Source organism: Penicillium cataractarum (genome assembly GCF_028827025.1).
Source record: "Penicillium cataractarum strain IBT 29864 chromosome Unknown utg000002l, whole genome shotgun sequence".
NCBI lineage: Eukaryota > Fungi > Ascomycota > Eurotiomycetes > Eurotiales > Aspergillaceae > Penicillium > Penicillium cataractarum.
The window spans coordinates 98,813-118,601 of NW_026622738.1; the positions used below are offsets into that span (position 1 = coordinate 98,813).

At 50.8% G+C, this 19,789-nt stretch overlaps 10 protein-coding genes across 10 annotated transcripts; 6 read left to right on the forward strand and 4 right to left on the reverse strand.

The window, feature by feature from the left end:
• Positions 1-154: 154 nt before the first annotated feature.
• On the forward strand, positions 155-1,787 carry N7496_002101 (MFS transporter; the record flags this gene model as incomplete). The annotated part of the gene is made up of 2 exons (XM_056695032.1): positions 155-1,428; positions 1,499-1,787. 2 exons carry the CDS (start codon positions 155-157, stop codon positions 1,785-1,787), a joined length of 1,563 nt encoding a protein of 520 aa, XP_056557244.1.
• A 641-nt stretch (positions 1,788-2,428) lies between these two features.
• On the forward strand, positions 2,429-2,806 carry N7496_002102 (uncharacterized protein; the record flags this gene model as incomplete). Its single annotated transcript, XM_056695033.1, has 3 exons — positions 2,429-2,500; positions 2,566-2,747; positions 2,800-2,806. The coding sequence occupies 3 exons, from the start codon at positions 2,429-2,431 to the stop codon at positions 2,804-2,806; spliced, it is 261 nt and encodes an 86-aa protein (XP_056557245.1).
• A 340-nt stretch (positions 2,807-3,146) lies between these two features.
• Positions 3,147-5,061, reverse strand: N7496_002103 (sugar porter family MFS transporter; the record flags this gene model as incomplete). Its single annotated transcript, XM_056695034.1, has 6 exons — positions 3,147-3,270; positions 3,322-3,898; positions 3,953-4,501; positions 4,566-4,670; positions 4,747-4,904; positions 4,964-5,061. 6 exons carry the CDS (start codon positions 5,059-5,061, stop codon positions 3,147-3,149), a joined length of 1,611 nt encoding a protein of 536 aa, XP_056557246.1.
• A 901-nt stretch (positions 5,062-5,962) lies between these two features.
• Positions 5,963-7,216, forward strand: N7496_002104 (uncharacterized protein; the record flags this gene model as incomplete). Its single annotated transcript, XM_056695035.1, has 2 exons — positions 5,963-7,019; positions 7,074-7,216. The coding sequence occupies 2 exons, from the start codon at positions 5,963-5,965 to the stop codon at positions 7,214-7,216; spliced, it is 1,200 nt and encodes a 399-aa protein (XP_056557247.1).
• A 258-nt stretch (positions 7,217-7,474) lies between these two features.
• N7496_002105 (uncharacterized protein) lies at positions 7,475-9,502 on the reverse strand (the record flags this gene model as incomplete). The annotated part of the gene is made up of 3 exons (XM_056695036.1): positions 7,475-8,659; positions 8,744-9,074; positions 9,165-9,502. 3 exons carry the CDS (start codon positions 9,500-9,502, stop codon positions 7,475-7,477), a joined length of 1,854 nt encoding a protein of 617 aa, XP_056557248.1.
• Positions 9,503-10,579: 1,077 nt separating this feature from the next.
• N7496_002106 (flavin-containing monooxygenase) lies at positions 10,580-12,212 on the forward strand (the record flags this gene model as incomplete). Its single annotated transcript, XM_056695037.1, has 3 exons — positions 10,580-10,861; positions 10,927-11,491; positions 11,515-12,212. 3 exons carry the CDS (start codon positions 10,580-10,582, stop codon positions 12,210-12,212), a joined length of 1,545 nt encoding a protein of 514 aa, XP_056557249.1.
• A 260-nt stretch (positions 12,213-12,472) lies between these two features.
• Positions 12,473-13,223, reverse strand: N7496_002107 (uncharacterized protein; the record flags this gene model as incomplete). Its single annotated transcript, XM_056695038.1, has 3 exons — positions 12,473-12,879; positions 12,941-13,153; positions 13,211-13,223. 3 exons carry the CDS (start codon positions 13,221-13,223, stop codon positions 12,473-12,475), a joined length of 633 nt encoding a protein of 210 aa, XP_056557250.1.
• A 550-nt stretch (positions 13,224-13,773) lies between these two features.
• lcp5 (small subunit rRNA maturation protein LCP5) lies at positions 13,774-14,934 on the reverse strand (the record flags this gene model as incomplete). The annotated part of the gene is made up of 1 exon (XM_056695039.1): positions 13,774-14,934. The coding sequence occupies one exon, from the start codon at positions 14,932-14,934 to the stop codon at positions 13,774-13,776; it is 1,161 nt and encodes a 386-aa protein (XP_056557251.1).
• Positions 14,935-15,310: 376 nt separating this feature from the next.
• Positions 15,311-17,436, forward strand: N7496_002109 (transmembrane 9 family protein; the record flags this gene model as incomplete). The annotated part of the gene is made up of 4 exons (XM_056695040.1): positions 15,311-16,412; positions 16,480-16,817; positions 16,877-17,312; positions 17,369-17,436. 4 exons carry the CDS (start codon positions 15,311-15,313, stop codon positions 17,434-17,436), a joined length of 1,944 nt encoding a protein of 647 aa, XP_056557252.1.
• Positions 17,437-18,070: 634 nt separating this feature from the next.
• Positions 18,071-19,031, forward strand: N7496_002110 (EF-hand domain-containing protein; the record flags this gene model as incomplete). Its single annotated transcript, XM_056695041.1, has 4 exons — positions 18,071-18,081; positions 18,281-18,366; positions 18,462-18,757; positions 18,852-19,031. 4 exons carry the CDS (start codon positions 18,071-18,073, stop codon positions 19,029-19,031), a joined length of 573 nt encoding a protein of 190 aa, XP_056557253.1.
• Between the last annotated feature and the right edge of the window lie 758 nt (positions 19,032-19,789).

Here is a 19,789-nt window from a genome sequence, read left to right on the forward strand (position 1 = left end):
CTTACTCGGTGACTCGTACATTAATCGATGGGCACTTTACACTACAATACTCCTGCAGATCATCTATTCTCAAATCAACAGGGTAATATATGCACTCCGCATGACTTGACACTCCCTATCCTCATCACATATACTCTCCTCACTGCCACAAGTCATGGATCATAGTTCTCGCCACAGTCGGTCAACCGACTCGGATCGGGGCCATTCAGTCGACCTACGAAAACCACCCACGCAGCGAGACACCGACCCTGAGGCCTTGACTCGACTGGAGACCTCGCAATCACAGATGTCACCCCCAAAATCCTTGACCCGGGAGATTCTGTTCGTTAGCGTGGTATGCATGGCCCAATTCATGACCCAAGCAGGTCTTAATATGTCCATTGCTCCCGTGCATATCATCGGTCGTAGCTTTGGAACATCCAACCCAGCCGAACTGAGTTGGTTTGCTGCCTCATACAGTTTGACCGTTGGGACCTTCATCCTAGTCGCAGGCCGACTAGGGGATGTCTATGGCCACCGTCGTCTATTTGTGATCGGCTTCTGCTGGTTTAGTCTATGGTCCCTGCTCGCAGGGTTCAGTGTTTGGTCGAATAAGATCTTCTTCGACTGCTGTCGTGCTCTGCAAGGAATCGGACCAGCAATGTTGCTTCCCAATGCTATTGCCATCTTGGGCCGAACCTATCCACCGGGATTTCGCAAAGAAATGATCTTTAGCCTTTTCGGCGCAACTGCTCCGGGAGGGTTCATAGTTGGTGGTGTATTTTCGTCCATCTTCGCTCAGCTCGTCTGGTGGCCTTGGGGATATTGGGTAATGGGGATGGTCTGCGCTGTACTAGCATTGGCTGGATGGTTGATAATTCCTCATACTCCCCGGCCTAGATTCGACGATGATATCCCTTTCTGGGAGCGACTGGATCTACTCGGAGCGGCCACCGGAATTTCTGGCCTTGTGCTCATCAACTTTGCCTGGAATCAGGCTGCACTCGTCGGTTGGAAGAATCCCTATACCTACGTGCTTCTTATCGTGGGTTTTATCAGCCTCGGTATATTCGCATACATCGAGCGTCAAGCAGTATGCCCGTTGTTACCACGATCGGTCTTTACTGGCGACCTGGCATGGGTCCTTGGGTGTATCGCGGCAGGATGGTCCAGTTTTGGAATCATCATTTACTACTTCTACCAGTTTATGGAGGTCATCAAAGGAAATTCGCCATTGTTAGCAACCGCTAAATGGTCAGCAGCTGCCCCTTCGGGTGCTATTGCAGCCCTCGTCACTGGGTTCCTGCTAGGTCGCTGGCCACCCAGCGTCATCATGTTCTGCGCCATGGGCTTCTTCACAGCCGGTCTATGCATCTTTGCCACTGTGCCAGTGGAGCAAACATACTGGGCACAGGCCTTTGTCGTCAGCCTGATTACCTCCTGGGGAATGTATGTGTTTCATTGTTCCAATTAATCTCTCGTCATAAGTCATATGCTAACAAGCTTGATTTACCTAAAGGGATATGTCCTTCCCCTCTGGAACACTCATCCTCAGCAATGCGATGCATCGCCACCATCAAGGGTTGGCTGCATCCCTCGTGGCCACCACTATCAACTACTCGATCTCGTTGGGTCTCGGATTTGCAGGCACCGTGGAGTCCCATGTCAATGACGCGGGTCGCAATGTTCTACGTGGATATCGCGGCGCCCTGTACATGGGAATCGGCTTAGCTGGATTAGGGTTGCTCGTTTCTATCTGCTTTATGTGGGCAAGCTGGAGGCGATACTATGCGGCTAAGAAGAGCTAAAAGTTGAATTATAGACTTTCATATACTAGATGTACTTTACAGATACGTAACGACTCTCTGTCGAAGGCAGAAAAATTAGACAAAATGCGCCATACCATACATTCACTTATTGGAACAAAGGGCCTGTTTGGACCTCCTCATATGCTCACATATTGCTAAAAAACGCCAAGCCTCATGAGATGCTTCCATGCTAATCAAGGGGTACTTCCGAAGGATATGCGTGTCACCAGGCATGAGGACCCCTCCTTGCCCACATTCCACTGACATCAGAATAAGCCTGCTTCAAATAATACTATGAGCAAATTTGGTCCTGCAGGGGCTCCTGTGAGCTTATTCTCACCACTTGGAGGCCTGGAGGTGCATCTGACGTAGATGGTCTGCGTTTATACCCCTCCTTCTCGACGTCTCATGAATGGATCTGCCTTTCTGGTGGGAATATCTACTTGCTAGCGATAATTGCATCATCAGAACTACCATTGAACTAGAGAGAAGTTCAAGTATAAAAGGCTTATACTATTCTCTGTCATCTCTTTCTCAAGCATTCAGTTCTTCGACCAATTTCGCCTAGTCGCCCAATTTCCTCAAAATAATCCAACTTTCACTTTTCACTACCAACCAATCCCATCTTGATTCTATTCATGATGCACTTCAAAGTCCTTTACGCTCTGTTTGCAACCGTTGCCGTCGCTCTACCCCGCGGTGGAAACCAGCAGGTTTGTTTCGCCTCTCAAATAACCGCCAGGCCATTTAACTAATCAATATATTCTCTGATACGTAGCACCATCAAGAAGTTGATCTTCCTGCAACTTCAGCCATGCCCATGTCCTCGTCTATGTCAATGCCGATGAAGCGTGCGACTCCAACGTCCATGGCTACTCCAACTCCCACTACGAAGGCCACGTCGCCAATGCGAGGCGAGAAGAAACCTGAGCAGATGAAGGCCGAGAAAATGTTGATGCTGTATGTTTGGTCCATGCGCACTAATACTCATTGCTAACAATACCCGTACTAGGTTCTAAACGAGAACATGTAACATCGACCATGTTGGCCCTGGTGGCTTGCAAATACTACTGCGTCCGAACAGCTGGCCTCAAGTTGACTTGATGAATGATGAGGGATATGGCTTTCTGTATTTATGCTTAACGGTGTTGTTACTTTAGTGCCTTGTTATGTCTCTGACGTGATATTGAATTATATGTACTTTGCTTTCTATCAATCATAGTCTATTCGTACAGTAGGCAGTGCAAGTCGTGCGTATTTGAATTGATGCGTCAGCATCATCATCACAGGCCCACATCCGCAGCATGCTTGACACTTGGCCTCGTTACCAAATCGATAGCTGTTCCGCTGACTTTCCCTTTAGACAATCTCGAAATGCTCGGGCTGGGTCGGTTTATCAGGAGCACCTGCATTGGATGCTTCCAAGTGAGTCTGGGTAATGCGAGTGTGTGGAATGCCGCGGTGTCCAGGTTGATTGTAACCGCTACCAATTGTCAGTAAAATGCAGAGAAAAAGAAGTGGGAGGGAGACGTACAAGATCATATCCATTTGATCAATCGTCAAACCCTTAGTCTCGGGGAGTAGGAAGTAAGACCAAACAGTGGCAACGACCATGAAACCCGCGAAAAAGAACCAAGTTCCGTATCCAAAAGAGTTGAACATATACGGAAGACATTTGCTCATCGGGAACTGAGTGGCCCATTGGACGAGGGCCGCCCAAGTGCCGGAGAAGTTTCGTAAGGCACCCGGGAAAATCTCCGCAGAGACAATCCAGGGAATACCATTGAGGCCGAATGACCAGAACACGGCGTAGATCATAATCATTGCAGTTGCTGCGTGACCCCCGCCAGTCGTGGAGTCTGACAGAGTACCGCCATCGGCAATGACGGCGGCAGGGTTACCAACCTTGACATAGGCACCGACGTACCAGAGGCAGAGGGAGCAGACAATCGAAGATACAATGACTGGGCGACGACGACCAATTCTGTCAACGAAAGCAATGTAGAAGATGAGGGATGCAACCGCCTTGACGAGACCGTAAATTCCGGTGTACAGCGCCGTATCCTTGATTCCGATGGACGCGAACAGAGTAGGCGAGTAGTAATTGATAGCTAGACGCGGTTAGTCCAGACGAGCAAGTCATCAAGGGAAGGGTTATCACATACCAGAAGCACCGGAAAGATTATTCAAAGCAAAAGCACAGAAGACGAGGAACACACGATTACGCATACCTCGGCGCGAGAACTCGTCCATCGCACCACGGAAGAAAGCCCACGGTCCCTGGCCATACTTGCTTGCGACACTCGCTTCTTCATTCAATCGGTTCTGAATGAGCTGAATCTCCTGCTGCAGGTAGGGGTGATCCACGGGTAACCTGCGCAAGGTTTCGAGGGCACGATAGGCCTCGTCATTGCGCTCTTTGCGCATAAGCCAGAGCGGAGACTCGTGAAGGAAAAATCCACCGATGAATAGAATCACCGCGGGAATGAGCTGTACGCCCATGGGAATCCTCCAACTTGTCGACGACTTGGCGGACATGTTCTCCGTGATACCAAAGTTGATCCAGAATCCGATCACGGAACCAATCTGGTAGGCGCACTCGAAGAAACCTGTCAAGATACCTCGAATGGAGGGAATGGATAGCTCTGCAATATAGCTAGGAACGGTAGCCGTAATCGCGCCGCAGCCAATACCCGTCAACACACGACCGGCGTCTATATAGCTGTCCGTTAGTGGCATGAACATGATACTATAGGCGAAGGCAAGGGGCCACTGTACAAATGAGACCCAATTGATGGGTCGCCGCGGTCATCATCACCGCACCAATGATGAATACAAACACATTGATTTGTAGTGTCCATTTTCGACCAAAACGCTCAGTAACTATAAAGCAGCAATGAGTTAGTAACTTTTCTTGTTTTTCCTTCCAAGAAGTAGGGAATTGGCTCGATTGACTGACAGAAAAAGCAGAAAAGAGCCCCAAAGAATGCGCCAGCTTGAAAGATCGAGGTAATATTGCTTGAGATGGCACTACTGTTGGCCTTGGTGATATGGAAATCGGTCAGGAAGCTCTCGCGTGAAATAGTCGTGCCCACAAAGGCCGAGTCATATCCGAAACTATTTGATTTTCAAGTTAACAAGGCCAATCTCTCGCTCTTCCCGGCGATCCACCTTACAGCAATGATCCAGTAGCAATGATGATTGCCTCGGAGTACAAGCGCCAGTTGTAGACCTCCTTTGGGGTAGGACGATCCTCGACGGCCCGAAAGCCCATGGTGGCTAGCAGTGGCTGGACGTGAGGTCTTAGTGTTGGTTGGCACTTAACGCTGGTTGGCGCTGGTTCAATTGCCGTCAATCGATCAAATGCCGACAGGGCAGAGAGGTCAAGGCTCCTGGATTGAAGCCCTCCGAGTGGCACCACGCAGGATATTTGAAGCCGCAGCAGCTCTCTCTCACTTCTAGAAATGCCTTCCTCGTCGCTTGACCATCTCGGGCAAGGGCCGACTGGGGGTGATTCGGGGGCGGGGCATGTCCCCCGGATTCTCACGATCGCACGTTTTCCATATTCTCGTTCTTTGCTCTCGGGTAAAGCCCGGCTTAGTGATGGTCGGGTTTTGGCATCCAAAGTTCGGTTCTGGGGGAGCCCGAGTGAGCCCACGGGATTTACCACCAATCAAGGGTTCGGACACTTGGAGAGTGGAGTTTTTTCTCTGCCAGCCGATCGGCTTGCGACGAAAGAGGTGAATAGCCGATGCGTTGGATGTGGGCAACTCTCGCCAATCGATGGCCGTCTTTGAGAGAGAATCAATTGAGTCAGCTGATCATTCCAAGGAGCCAGTCAATCCGGGGTGGGGAGGAGGTTGAAGAAGGAGAGAAATTCCACGGGGCCGAAGTCCGGACGGAGATCATTTTCCAGGGCTTTTCTCGTACGAAAGGACTCGGACGTGATCTACTTTGACACATTTGTACTTTTGTATACTTATATCCCTAGGAGCTTGGGCTGTGAGATGATAGAAATAATAATCTTCTTAAACATCATTTTAAAACACTCCATATATACTTCAAAACGGTCCCTTCACGATTGAAATACTGTATACGGCTTCTTGTTTATAGCCTTTTGCTTCTATACTTGCTAGACATCTCTACACTTCACGAACTCTGCAAACACCGACAACATGGCAAACGATCAGACATCACCACCCAATCTGGCCCTCTGCATCACCACCGAAGACTTCGAGGCAGCCGCAAAGAAGGTTCTCCCAAACAAGGCATGGGTCTACGCCTCCAGCAGCGCAGCCTCGGGTCTATCCCTCCAATCCAATCTAGACGACTGGTCTCGAATCAACTTCCGACCTCGCATCATGAGGAGTGTCAGTTCACTGAATCCAACCCGGTCTATCCTGGGGCAACCCGGTAGTCAACCCTTCTTCGTCTCGGCGATGGGAACGCTGGGTAACGCACACCCAGGCGCAGAGCCCTTGCTGGTACGAGGAGCTACTCGAAAGGGCTTACATACCGTGGTCAGCACGGCGACGAGCAAACCGTTGGAGGAGATCATGGAGGCTCATCTCGACGAGCAGCGCCAACTTGGTCATCAAAGTCCGTCCAAGCTCGCTTTCCAGTTATACGTCCCCGTGGATCGGAATCTAGCTCGGTCCCTGATTCGGAGGGTCAAAGCTGCTGGATATCACAGTCTATGGATTACAGTAGATACTTCTACGCTGGGCAAACGAACGGCAGATCGGTACTTGCAAGCACAAGAAGCTCTCGATCAAGGTAGCCGTGAGACAGTCCGAGAGGCGGCGGCTGACAACGCCTTTGGTCCTGCATTTGGAGGCCGGCCTGTACCGGGATACCTCGATCCCGGTCTCAATTGGGATGATTTGTCGTGGATCTCGGAGGAGTGGAATGGTCCGATCGTTCTGAAGGGGATTCAGACCGTGGAAGATGTCAAGTTGGCGGTCCAACACGGCGTGCAGGGTGTTCTTTTGAGCAATCACGGTGGCCGACAGATTCATTCGGCTCCCAGTGCCCTGATGACCCTGTTGGAGACCCGTACATACTACCCCGAGGCATTCGACAAGTTGGAGATCTTTGTCGACGGTGGTCTTCGGGATGGTGCCGATGTTCTCAAGGCTTTGTGTCTCGGGGCAACGGCTGTGGGAGTTGGTCGGCCATACTTTTATGCCATGGCAGCTTATGGTATTGAAGGCGTTGAGAAGTGCACTGACGGTAAGTTGATTCCGTCATTCAAGGGGTTGAAAGCTTTTGCTAACTTGATTTTAGTTCTTGCTGAGGAGATCGAGATCACCATGAAGATGCTTGGGGTTTCATCACTTGACCAACTTCGACCGGACATGGTCAACGCCAGTCGACTGTTGAACGAGATGTGGCGCCCAGATATCTGGTGGAACAAATCCAAGCTCTAAGACTGTGGAGATGGAACTTTGATTTTGACACATCTTGAAGCTGTCGATTGCGTTGATCGTATAATTGGTCGTCCTTTTCGGGAGTTTGAATTGGCTTGCTGGTTTTGTTCGGATTTCATTGTTACATTGCGAAGAATAGATTAGATCGCGTGTCACCGCAAAATTTCCCAAGTATTTCTTCATTGAGCATAAGCTGTAGGTATCGTAAAAACAGATTCAAAATTCATGGGTTAGATAGCCCGCCAATATCCAAATTCCTTATTGCACACCAACCGGTCGTGCTCCTGACAAATTCACCACTCGGCCACCTCCAGCGGCGCCCAATGCCCCTGGTGGCGGAGGCCGCACCCACCCCGGAACACTATCATCGTCTTTCTCGCGAGCGAAGATCGTCTCCCAAATGTTGGGGAAGCCGGTCGGTAGCGCACCCCGTACTCGAGCCCCAGGAATAGCAAAACGGGGGTTTCGATGAGTTAGATAACCGCGCATAAGTCCTTGGGTAAGAAGTGAGGCAAGAATAGATTCGACCTCATCCATAAGCAGAGACTGTTTGTCTGCTTCTGGGCCGTCTTCCGTGGCCTCGGCGTAGGGATCCAGTTCAAACGCATCATAATCAGCGCCTGGATTCCCGTCGATCAACCGACCAGGCATGTTCTCGTGCCAATGGCCTCCTTCATCGAAGAATCCGTCCGGCGCGAGATAATCGCCAAATTTCTCTAACAACTGCTGTGCCGTCGGTATCTCCGAGCCATCGAGGCCCTTGAAGTCGGGATCAATTGGCTCGGGAATAACCTGAGACCCGTAGAAATGGAAGTCAGGTGTCGCATGATTGACTCCGTTCGACAGCTGGGCCTGGCGATGCTGAGACTGGAGCCATCGGGTGGCTACAGTCAATTTCTCGAGGTAAAGATAAGGCGGGGGGCCACGCTGCGCCTGCGCCTGCGGGTCCCCATGAAATCCACTGTGAATAAACACTTTCCGGCAGAATGATCGCCACACCATGATCTCACATCGGTTGCGGATCGTAAGCAAGATTCCCTTACGGGCAAACCACTCGGCAGCGGGCGAGCTCGGGGAGAGATACTCTCGGAAAGCGATGTAATCTCCGCGAACAATCAATCTGCACAACTGCTCGAATTTGTCGGTCAGCCCATTTGCCTCGGGCCGTTGTAGTAGTTTCCGAGATGGGAATCGACCCATGATTATGTTGCATGGGATCAAATAAGCGAGAATCAAGTGTCGTTGGCTGATTGCTTGGCGGTGACATTGGTCATATGCGGCCTGAAGGGCAATGAGGGCGGGATAGAAAAGGTTGTTGGAGAATAAGTAACGGCCAAGGTAGTAGAGGTATGTCACACGCTGTGAGGCAGGGAAATGGGCTAAAGGGGGAGACTGGGCAGTGATGCTGGCGAACATTTGTTCGGCATTTCGCAGCTTGCCGCACTGATTGGACAAATGTCAGTTCGAACGTCTCTCAAGTTTCGAGAGAATTTTGGCACGGTACACCCATACAGGTGCGGTACATACCTGAAAAAGGAGCTTGAGGCACAGGTTGGCCATGAGGTAAATCCCAACGCGCTTTCCTTCGGGCTTCCCCTGTGGGCCTGGAGTACCAGTGCGATCTGTCAAGCACTTGATGAAGGCCTCGCGCACCACGTTTGCCGATTGCTCCACCAATGTCACTTTTTCGATACTTTCATCATTATCCATGGACCCTTCCATGCGCAAGATGTGCGCGATTAGTTCCGGCCGGCGGTCTAATCCCATTGCTAGCTTTGCCAACACTTTCGACAGGTAGAGAACGGTAGGGAGGACGACGACACCCATTTGGCTGTCGCCAAGGGCTAAAACGCATTGACTATAGAGCAGCGAATCGAGTTAGCCACGATGTCAACGGTTGTAGAGAGGAGGTGGAAAGTCAAGCTCCCATCAAGGAATGGCGACTCACTTAAGCAGCGCCTTGAGCTGATTGTATGTATCAAGGAGGTTATCGGTATTAACATCGCGGAGGAAGGTGAAATAGAGCTTCATAAAGGTCGGAAAGGCTGTCCATGACGAACCACCCTTGGTGCGCGGTATCAATGCCTCGCATCGTTGTAAGAGATCCGAATCGCTCTGAGGACCTGGCGGATATCGTTGTCGGAGCTCCTGGATCAAGCGCTGGTAGGCTTCCGAGAGCGGAGGCTCAATCTGTAAGAGGTCCTGCAGTTTGGCGCCGTCGCGGTTCTGAATCTGGACAGCTATGCCGCCGAGGAACTCGTCCAGAATGGGAGGTTGGCTGGCCATAACGAGGTGGGTGGGGCGGAGGTCGCGAAGATGCGAAGAGAGGGAGGAATCCAACGATTAGCAGGAGAGTTGCGGCGACAACACCATTTTTGAGAATCAGAAGTTCGAGTAGCGCGCCTCGACCATGCGCGAGGGTCAGATTCTGCAGAGGGAGTGAACAAAGCTGGTCTTCACAAAGAAATGGAATTGGAGATGGGCCGGAGACAATGCGTCCGGCAGAATAATAACCGCCCATTGTTGACCGCTCGGAAGTTTCCTGAGGCAACGATAAGTATATACTAACTATAGCTGGGACACCTGATTGGTCAGTCTTGGTGAACACTTCCAACATTGAAATGGCTTTCCAGATCAACTGATCCAAATGACTTGCATGCTATCACTGTCTGAGGTGTTTTAAGTTGTCAAAAACTGCGGTCGTTGGGGTGAGGATATTCGCTAGTCTTGCCAGTCTGCTTATACGATGTATATTTTGGTTGACAAACAAACATAGAGGAAGCTGGAGGCCCATTAGCTTTGCGAGGTACACAGCTTAGAGAAGTGGTGGCTCCAAAGCAAGTATATGATTTTACATAAAGGCTTTATGTTATGTGGGTACACATGCAAGGCATCTCAAAGTACCCAACCCAACACATGGCAAACTAGCTTAAACGCCATGCATGTGTCAATGCAAGACTCATTGCACAGCATGTAATCCTTAATCCACCATTCATTTTGTCATTCCTATCATGCTTCCTTTATTCTTTCAGAATAAATAGCCATCGTTTATTCAGTTTTGAAAGCCAATCCTTAAGTATATTATTTAAAGGGCATGCCGAGTTCATAGTTCGGACGCGGTCCAGAAACTTGGAGCTCCGGGAAGGATGACATCATGGGAGGCTCTGGCCTACATCACTGCACAAGCATTCCGACCAGATTATTTTCACATTCAAAGACAATCACATGCGAAGAAAGCGCCATTTTCTATTGCTCCACTGGTCACGTCACTCTCCTGGTTCAAATACAAAACATCCCAATTTCCATCGTTAACCTATTCAGTTGCAATTGCTCTCCTCTTCTTCATTGTCCGCTCCATTCGCTATGGCGACATCTCAATCGTCGATCCTCGCCTTCATCAGGCACCCTTTCGTTCAGACTTTTACCTGGCTGTATATCATCCTGCAATATGTACTGAGATTGGTCTTTTCACCGGCTCCTCCCCCTCCGACTGCAAAGAAATCCAAGCTTCCCCGAAAGAGGGTTGCTGTCATCGGTGCAGGTCTGACGGGTGTCTCGTCTGCAGCACATTGTGTGGGCCATGGCTTTGATGTGCAGATCTTCGAGTCTAGATCAAAAGATCGAGGCTTGGGAGGTATCTGGAGCGTAAGTCCCGAGTCAGCCCATCGCATCTCCAAAGGAGGAAACAAGCCAGTACTGATTGTGCATAGCGGGTCAATTCCACCTCAGCCCTGCAGGTCCACAGCTTGATGTACCGATTCCACCCCTCAGTGCACTACGACAGTGCCTACCCCACCCAGCAGCAAATCAAGGAGCAGATTGTCGAGCTATGGAAGCGCTACGACCTCGAAAGACGCACAGTGTTCGACACTCGAGTCACCTCGGTAAAAAAGACCGAGGATGGACAATGGATTATCAACAATGACGAAGAGAGATATGGCCGATTTGATGGCGTGCTCACCGCTGTCGGTGTGTGTGGAGATCCTCAGACGCCTACCTTGCCGGACCAGGACAAGTTCAAGGGTCAGATCTTTCACTCGTCAAACTTGGATGGCAAAGATGCCAAGGGCAAGAAGATCTTGATTGTCGGTGGTGGTGCCAGTGCAATCGAAGCTCTAGAGTTTGCAGTCAAGTCTGGTGCCGCAGAAATCGACGTCCTGTCGCGCTCTGACAAATGGATTATCCCCCGAAACGTGTTGGTTCAATCCTTGTTGGCCTTCAATATCTTCGGCCAGGAGACTTCGCTCTCCTGGGTTCCGGAGGGCTGCTTCGCAAGTTCTTCTATCGTGATCTTCAAGATATTGCTCCAACTGATGATGGGATTTTCACCCAAACTCCCATGGCCAACTCGGAACTATTCAATCAGATCCGCGAAGGTAAAGCCCACTGGCTTCGAGGCGATATCGTCTCCATGGAAGAGAATGGGGTGGTGTTCAACCATAGAGCCAAGGGTGTTCCCAAAGGCGGCCCAGGCAAGGAGCGTCTGGTCGAGGGCGACATTATTGTTATGGCCACCGGGTTCAAGCGACCCTCCTTGAATTTCCTTCCCGATGAAGTCTTCGAAGAGCCATACAGTCCCCCAGACTGGTATCTCCAGGTCTTCCCACCCAAGTACCCCGATATCTGCGCCAACAATAGCACCTACATCAATGCGATCGGTACGGTTGGCAACATGCACATCGGCATCTACACACGCTTCCTCATTATGTTCTTGACCGATCCCTTGACTCGTCCTACGGAGCAGCGAATGAAGACTTGGATTGATTTTACGCGATTGATGAAGCGGTTCGCTCCTACTAAAGCTTTTGACTTCTTCACCTATGCCGAGCTCATCTACTGGTACATCTTTGTCTTGCTCATCAATCCGTTCCGATGGAAGTGGGCCCTATTCGTGTTCTTTGGTCTTGGGCGAGCCTTGCCATTGATGGTGGTGGAGCAGGAGGAGCTTTTCCGCAAAGAACTACAAAAGCAGCATAAAATTGACAAGGCTGAGTAATGTTGAGATGGACAACCGCTACGACGGCAGGATCAACGACCATGCCAGTTGATGAATGATGGATGTGGACGAGCGCTGCTTTTTGATGATCATATGTGAGCGTGAATTGAAACTTCCTAGATTTGCAGATATGGAGATTTTACGATTGATGATACTCAAAAGAACAGTCTTCTGACCAATTAAATGAAGTCTTTGAAGATTAGATTGATAGCGTATCCTCTTGTAGAGCTAGATCATAAGCAACCCTTACTTTCTCGTATTCACTCCTTCTTAATCTCGGGAATCTTATCCGCAATGTCGCAAGCCAGATTCCCCCGTGAAATCCAATGAGGCAAATAGCCCTTCTCTTCCAACCACAGCATAGGCCACAGGAAAGTCACACCAACGATACAGAAGAACGTTGCAATCAAATGCCAAAGCAGCACCAGCCAATGCCCAACATGTGGCAAGAGAAACTTTACAAACTCGGAGGTTTGATACAGATCTTCTTGCTTGGTAATGTAGTACCGCGTGTGGTCGCCATTAGTCGGGGCACTGCTGTTGGCTGCGTCCGTGGTGAGATCCAAGACCGTTGTCAGCGTCACCGGTGCGACATGGAAAGGCACCAGCCAGATAGAGAAGATTTGCGACATGTGGACATAGAGCTTTAGATGATCCTCGTCAAAGGCTGGGAATTTCTGGTTATATTATGGCCATGACTCGGGGCGATAATATAGCACGGCACTAACCAACAGAATGAACCTCCATTTCAATCCGAGGAGACATGATCTTGTACCATTGAAAGATCTTGGTCACCCACCATCGACTGCCGTTAAAGCTGGGGACTCGACAGAATGGGTGTACAAAGGACGCATTGGTGGTGAAGAACCGCTCTAGTGCCTTTTCTTGCAAGGATGGGGTGGATTGAGTGAGAAGACGGATCACCGTTCGGATTTCGGCCACTGAAGATGATTCGACTCAGTCATGAAACCAGCAATATGTTAGATAGATAGACTTACCTGGATTCTCCATGATTATGGGGGATAGCAGCGGTAATATGGAATGTTGACAGAAGAATTAGGCCCAGGGACAATAATCATCGTAAGCGTTACAGAAGGACTTGGTGGAAGGCAATGACATCATACCCAGTTCCGACATGTGAACATACTGGCACCTCACCAAGTGTGACGATGGACTCGTCGGGCTTCTATACAAGAGTTCGAATCAAGAACATTAATCATGCTGCCTGTTCAAATAGTGGATGGAGCATGTTATCAGCGATACACACGTGGCAAGGAAGACTCCGTTCAGCACACTCGGCATCCCGAGTAGAAGCTGTAGGCCGATGTATGAGGAATTACACATCTACTGTGGATAGCAGTAAAGTAGCAGTTAAGCCAATTCTATATAATTGGATGCTTTGATGCAGACATATAGTCGTGGGCAACTAAATACAAAACAAGCCCTATTTTACCATACCAACTCCGGGAAATGATCGCAGGCTCGATGCCTGTCACATAACAAAGAAAACATGAAAAAAAGTGAAGAAAAAGAAGAGGTAGCGGTAGATAAATCCACGAATTTACCGCTTCCAGCTGTCAATCTTCTTGCGGCGTTTGTCAAAGATGTCACCAACCGCCACACCATCGCTGCGCTGTCCATCCTCATTCTTGCGCTTCCGGCTCTTCTCGAGAGCAGAGCCGCTGTTCTTAGATCGGCGGGTAAGGCGCTCAATGCGATCGGCTCCCTCGGTGAGACCCTTCCATTCGTCACCACCATATGTAGAATCGCCGCGGCCACCACCACCACGCTTGGCAAGTTCCTTCTTGGTCTCCTTGGGAAGACGGACAAAGTTGGTCTCTTCGTACCGAGTTCGCTCGGCCTCGTGCTCGCGGTCTTTCTTGGACTTGGTCTGGCGTCCACCAGCAATGATGGTACTACCAATGCTGGGCTCGGCCATTGGCGCAGCGGACATTTCGGCGCTAACGAATTCATCGATGACATTGGACCGAAGGTGCCGGCGATCCTGGCGTTCACGACGTTCAGTGGTAGGAAGTGCAGTTGGCATAATCTTCGGTGGGCGATAGATGCCGTCACTGGGCTCCTGTCGGGTCGCCTTGGCTTGCGGCAACTTCTGCTCCACCTTGCCCTTCGCAAGTGCCGCAACGTTTGGGCGGTATGCCATCTCATCCATATCCTCTTCCTCGTCGGAATCCTCCTCATCGCTATCCGCCTCACTGTTGCTTTCCTCATCGTCGTCCTCAGACTCATCCTCGCTACCGGAGCCAGCAGTCTTGCTGACCTTCTTGGGCTTCTTGGATTTGGCCGGGCGCTCTGTGCGCTCCGAGTCCTCTGCCGCCTTGATAACTTTGTCGATCTGATATTTCAAGCGTCCCTCCAGAGGCCGAACACCGCGATCAAGGAAAACCCGGAGCTCAACCAGTTTGTTCACAGCCTCGTCGCGAAGAGCGCTGTCGGCCGCAATTTCGGGCTCATCCGACTTTGTCTGTCGCAATTGGAAGATGATCAAGAATACGAGGTTCTGGAGGTAAGAGAGAAGAATTTCGCTCTTGGTGTCGAGGAGCGAGATACCGTCCTGGGGCGGCGTGATGGAAACGTCGGTCGGCGCATCTTTGTTAACGGTCGGGAGGGAAGAGCTGGCGCTCGTAAGACAGGAATTGAGACTCTCGAGGAGGGCCGATAGAGTCTGGGCGCGCACGGGTGCAGTCTCTGCTGAAGCCATGATGTGTTGTGTCTTTTAGAGTTAGGATTCCTTTCGGCGACGAGGCCGCTGGAAATTTTTTGGATGGTGCTTATCAGCACGTGACTCGGAACCAGGAACGAGCTCGAAAGTGACGAGTCACGTGCTGACAAGGCTGCCTCGTTGATCGTCATTGTCTCGGGGCCATTCTGTCCTTTCACAGCCACGAATTCCTTTTCCCTCTATTGAGGTATACGCATGAAGCCACGAGCTCATTCCAATCGAGCTTTCTAAATTGGTGTGCTCAGATTGTGGAATCGGAGATCGAACTTACACGCGCCGCTCCGAAAATCAGATAATCACCCGTCATAACACATGAAGCTGGTCTGAGCAACCCACCGAACGCTCCACGCTCACCATGCGGTTCACCGACCACACCTCCATCCTCGCTTCGGTCCTCCTGTCAATTCCCTCGCTCTCATCAGCCTTTTACCTTCCTGGTGTTGCCCCGTCATCTTACGATAAAGGCCAATCCGTCCCGCTCAATGTCAACCACTTGACCCCCGGGCTGTCGCGCGACGACCAGCTCCATTCCGTCTTCTCCTACGACTACTATCATCCAGCGTTTCACTTCTGTCGGCCGGAAGGCGGTGCTCAAGATGTAAGGGAGTCACTGGGAAGTATTCTGTTCGGCGACCGGATCCGCACCTCTCCGCTGGAGCTTCACATGGCCCAAAATGAGACATGCAAAGCAATCTGCGGGGAGGTGGTATTTGACGGGCGCAGTTCCAAATTTACCAATCGCCGAATCTCGCAAGGATACAACATCAACTGGCTCGTGGACGGACTGCCAGCGGCGCAGCTGAACTACGACGGCAACACCAACACCCAGTTCTACAACCCGGGATTCTCGCTGGGCGACGTGGATGAGAATGGCCAATCCGTACTCAACAATCACTTCGATATTGTGATCGACTACCACCGTGTGGGTTTCGGCGGCAAAGACAAGTACCGGGTGGTTGGAGTGCTCGTGCAGCCCGAGTCTCGGCTCGATTCGCGAATTCTCGAGGACGGCACTGCCGAGTGCGGTACCCAAGGAAACCTCCTCAGATTGAATGAGGATGGTGATACTCCAGTTATCTGGACGTATAGCGTCTACTGGAAGGAATCACCAACCGCCTGGGCTACCCGCTGGGACAAATACTTGCACGTCTATGACCCGAAGATTCACTGGTTCTCCCTGATCAACTCCGCTGTCTTTGTCGTTTTCCTAGTGGGAATGGTGAGCATGATTCTTGTGCGCGCGCTCAAGAAGGATATTGCTCGCTACAACCGCCTGGACCAGATCAGTTTGGATGATCTTGATGGTACCTCGGCCGCAGTTGAGGATGGAATCCAAGAGGATTCTGGATGGAAGCTGGTACACGGAGATGTCTTCCGTTGCCCCAAGTCTCCTCTGCTGCTGAGTGTTTTACTTGGCAATGGTGCTCAGCTGTTCATGATGACTGGTGTTACCGTTGGTAAGTGATGATTCTTCTCTTTTTTTTCTCTCGCACTTCAATGAGACCGTCTAACCTTGGCCTATAGCATTCGCACTGCTCGGTCTCCTCTCGCCGGCGAACCGTGGCTTTTTGGCTACTGCCATCCTCCTTATTTCCGCCCTCTTTGGCGCCATTGGAGGCTACGTCTCGGCTCGCGTGTACAAGGCATTTGGCGGCGAGGCCTGGAAGCGCAACATCGTCATGACTCCTCTCTTGCTTCCGGGTGTCATTTTTGGCACTTTCTTCCTGCTCAACCTGTTTGTCTGGGCCAAGGGCTCTAGTGGTGCCGTGCCATTTGGCACCATGCTCGCATTGGTCTTGATCTGGTTTGTGATCAGCGTACCATTGAGTGTGGCGGGTAGCTGGGTTGGGTTCAGGCAATCGGTAAGTCGAATCTTCCTATGTTCATTTCTGGCTTCTCTTAATGCTAATTTGGTGTTTAGCCAATCGAGGGTCCTACCAAGACCAACCAGATCCCCCGTCAGGTTCCTCCAATGTCGGGCAGCCTGCGTACGATCCCATCCATTCTCCTGACTGGCATTCTTCCCTTTGGCGCCATCTTCGTCGAGCTATACTTCATCATGACCTCCCTCTGGACCAACAAGATCTACTACATGTTCGGATTCTTGTTTTTGTGCTATGGATTGATGATCATTACTTCCGCAGCCACGACTGTCCTTCTTGTATACTTCCTGCTTTGTGCCGAGAACTACCGGTGGCACTGGCGTGCCTTTGCGGGCGCTGGTATGACCGGTGGCTACGTCTTCCTGAATGCCCTCATCTTCTGGGCTACCCGCGTCAGCTTCGGCGGCCTGACCGGTGCAGTGCTCTACGTGGGTTACTCGGCGTTGATTGGCTTCGTTGTCTTCATTCTGACCGGTATGTGGCTCCCGCTCCTCCCTCGACTTGACGATTCACTAATTCCTCCTCTGCAGGTTCCATCGGCTTCTTCGCCAGTTGGGCATTCATCCACCGTATCTACGGCTCCATCAAGGTGGATTAAACGTGTCATCATGGACCCGCTTTATTTAGCCGTCCCTTCATCCGGGGCAACCCGCACCGGCGCTCGTTCTCTGTTTTTTCTTCGCATGTCTTGATAGCACTGGAAATGATTTTGCATTGTCCTGAATATTTTTTTACTTTCCTGTTTCTCGGTTACTGGGATGAGATAGAATGGTCTTTTTTTTACGTGGAAGAGAGGGCATCGAATGTATATATAATCCACGTTTTTTGGACGGAGCTGTGCGGTAATTACAAGCGTAATCGTGTCAATTGCCAAGCCACCACATTTCCCCCCGGATGGTCTGGACTTCCTCCTCGCCACCCCGAATTGGCTTTAGTTCTCTTCCCCTTGGACTTCGGCACGTTCACTCTCGCATCTTCAACCGACTCCTATAATCCCTGAATCTCCCTACTCCTATCGACCGGTCGCTTCGCTAGGACTCCTGCACAGCCCCTCGTCACCCGCCACGCCACAGTATCTCAACTCAGCCACACATTCTCCCCCGTGCTACCCCGCGTCACCGGTTTCCGCCCTTTTTTTTTGCGCTCACTCCGTTCCTGACGATTTCGCTGAGTGTTCGAACGTATATGCGCTTTCGACCTTCTGTGCCAGTATCGGTTTTGGGTGTTTGATCATGGGCAAGTCGTAAGTCCGATCCGTCCCCCCGTTACCCCTCACTACCCCCTTGCGACGCGCCGCAAGAAAGCTCGGGCAGAAGGGACTGGGACATCGGAGATGCCTCGCAGTGGTGAAATTGTGGTATCATTGAGATCGAGTCTTTTGCATGGCGCTCTGGACGGGGTTTTGATTGTTGCGAGCATGAATACTGACTCGAGGTTCGCAGACAATCGAAGCTTTCGCCTTCGCAGCTCGACGAGCTGCAGAAAGCCACCCACTTTGACAAGAAGGAGCTCCAGCAATGGTATAAGGGTATGCGATTGATTCTCCTAGTTGCGCAGGGTGTCATTTTATCCAGCGATCAGCGTGACAGTGGACATGACTGATCGTGGGCGCTCTACATCTAGGATTCCTGAAGGACTGCCCTTCGGGCACCTTGACCAAGGAGGAGTTCCAAAAGATTTACCGGCAATTCTTTCCCTTCGGCGACCCGTCATCCTTCGCCAATTATGTGTTCCGGGTGTTCGATTCGGATAACAGCGGCATGATTGATTTTAAGGAGTTCATCTGCGCGCTGTCGGTCACCTCGCGCGGCAAGATGGAGGACAAGCTGGACTGGGCATTCCAATTGTACGATATTGATGGAGATGGCAAGATTACTTACGACGAAATGCTGGCCATTGTCGAGGCGATTTACAAAATGGTACGTCCTGGGTTGGGGGAGTCTATAGGCTTTTCCCTTTGTCCTTTTCTTTCTCGGTTTCACTGCGGTGGAAGATTACTGACGGTTCGCATAGGTGGGATCTATGGTAAAGCTTCCCGAGGACGAGGACACACCGGAGAAGCGGGTGCGCAAAATCTTCCGGATGATGGACAAGGATGAGAATGGCAGCTTGGATATCGAGGAGTTCAAGGAGGGCAGCAAGCGTGACGAGACCATTGTCAGCGCCTTGTCACTGTACGACGGGTTGGTATAGTGTGCTTCGAAGAAGGCGAATGCGGCGCAATGTGATTCTGTTATTTTATGTTGTTGCTTGACTTTATCTTTTTTTTTTCTTTTACTGGGAGGTTTGGGGCCCTTTATCTTTCTGATCTCGCATATACATGCTTTGTTCTCTTTTTTTCTCTCTCGTGCTGGTTCTCTGATCTGCCTCGTCACATCATCATCATCCCCCTTTGATCTCCATCCATGTACATGAACCAAGTATTGGATACTCAGTATACCCGGGAATACTCCAGTCGTTGTAGGATCTTTCCAATCTGTCTCCTTCAGCAAGTTCCAGCCAAGAAGTATAAAAATGCCCAGGCACATGACTCGGTCTCGTGACCAGGCCTTCAGCCTCTTTTCAGCCGCATCCACCGAGTATCTTCTTTCACGATTCTCACCAGTCACCACTCTATTACACTCTGCTTCTTGTCTTACGTCTTACGGGGTTATTCGAGGCCAGAATGGTTCAATGACACTAGCCTCATTTTCTCGAAGGACCCCTCCCGCTGGTATAAGCGCATCAGCTTGGGACCCGCCAATCACTGTTGTTTCTCGGTGAGTCGATGGATCTTCATCGCCCCAACCCCCCCATACTGGATGATGACCACATTTGCTAATCTAAACCAGTCTTCCGATGGAAGTTTGTCTTCCTTCTTTCGCCCCTTTCTTCTCAATGCCGACTCTTCCGATTTTGGGCTCCCCTTCATGCCTTGACAAGCATGGTCCCAGCGCCCCGTCGCTGTCTGC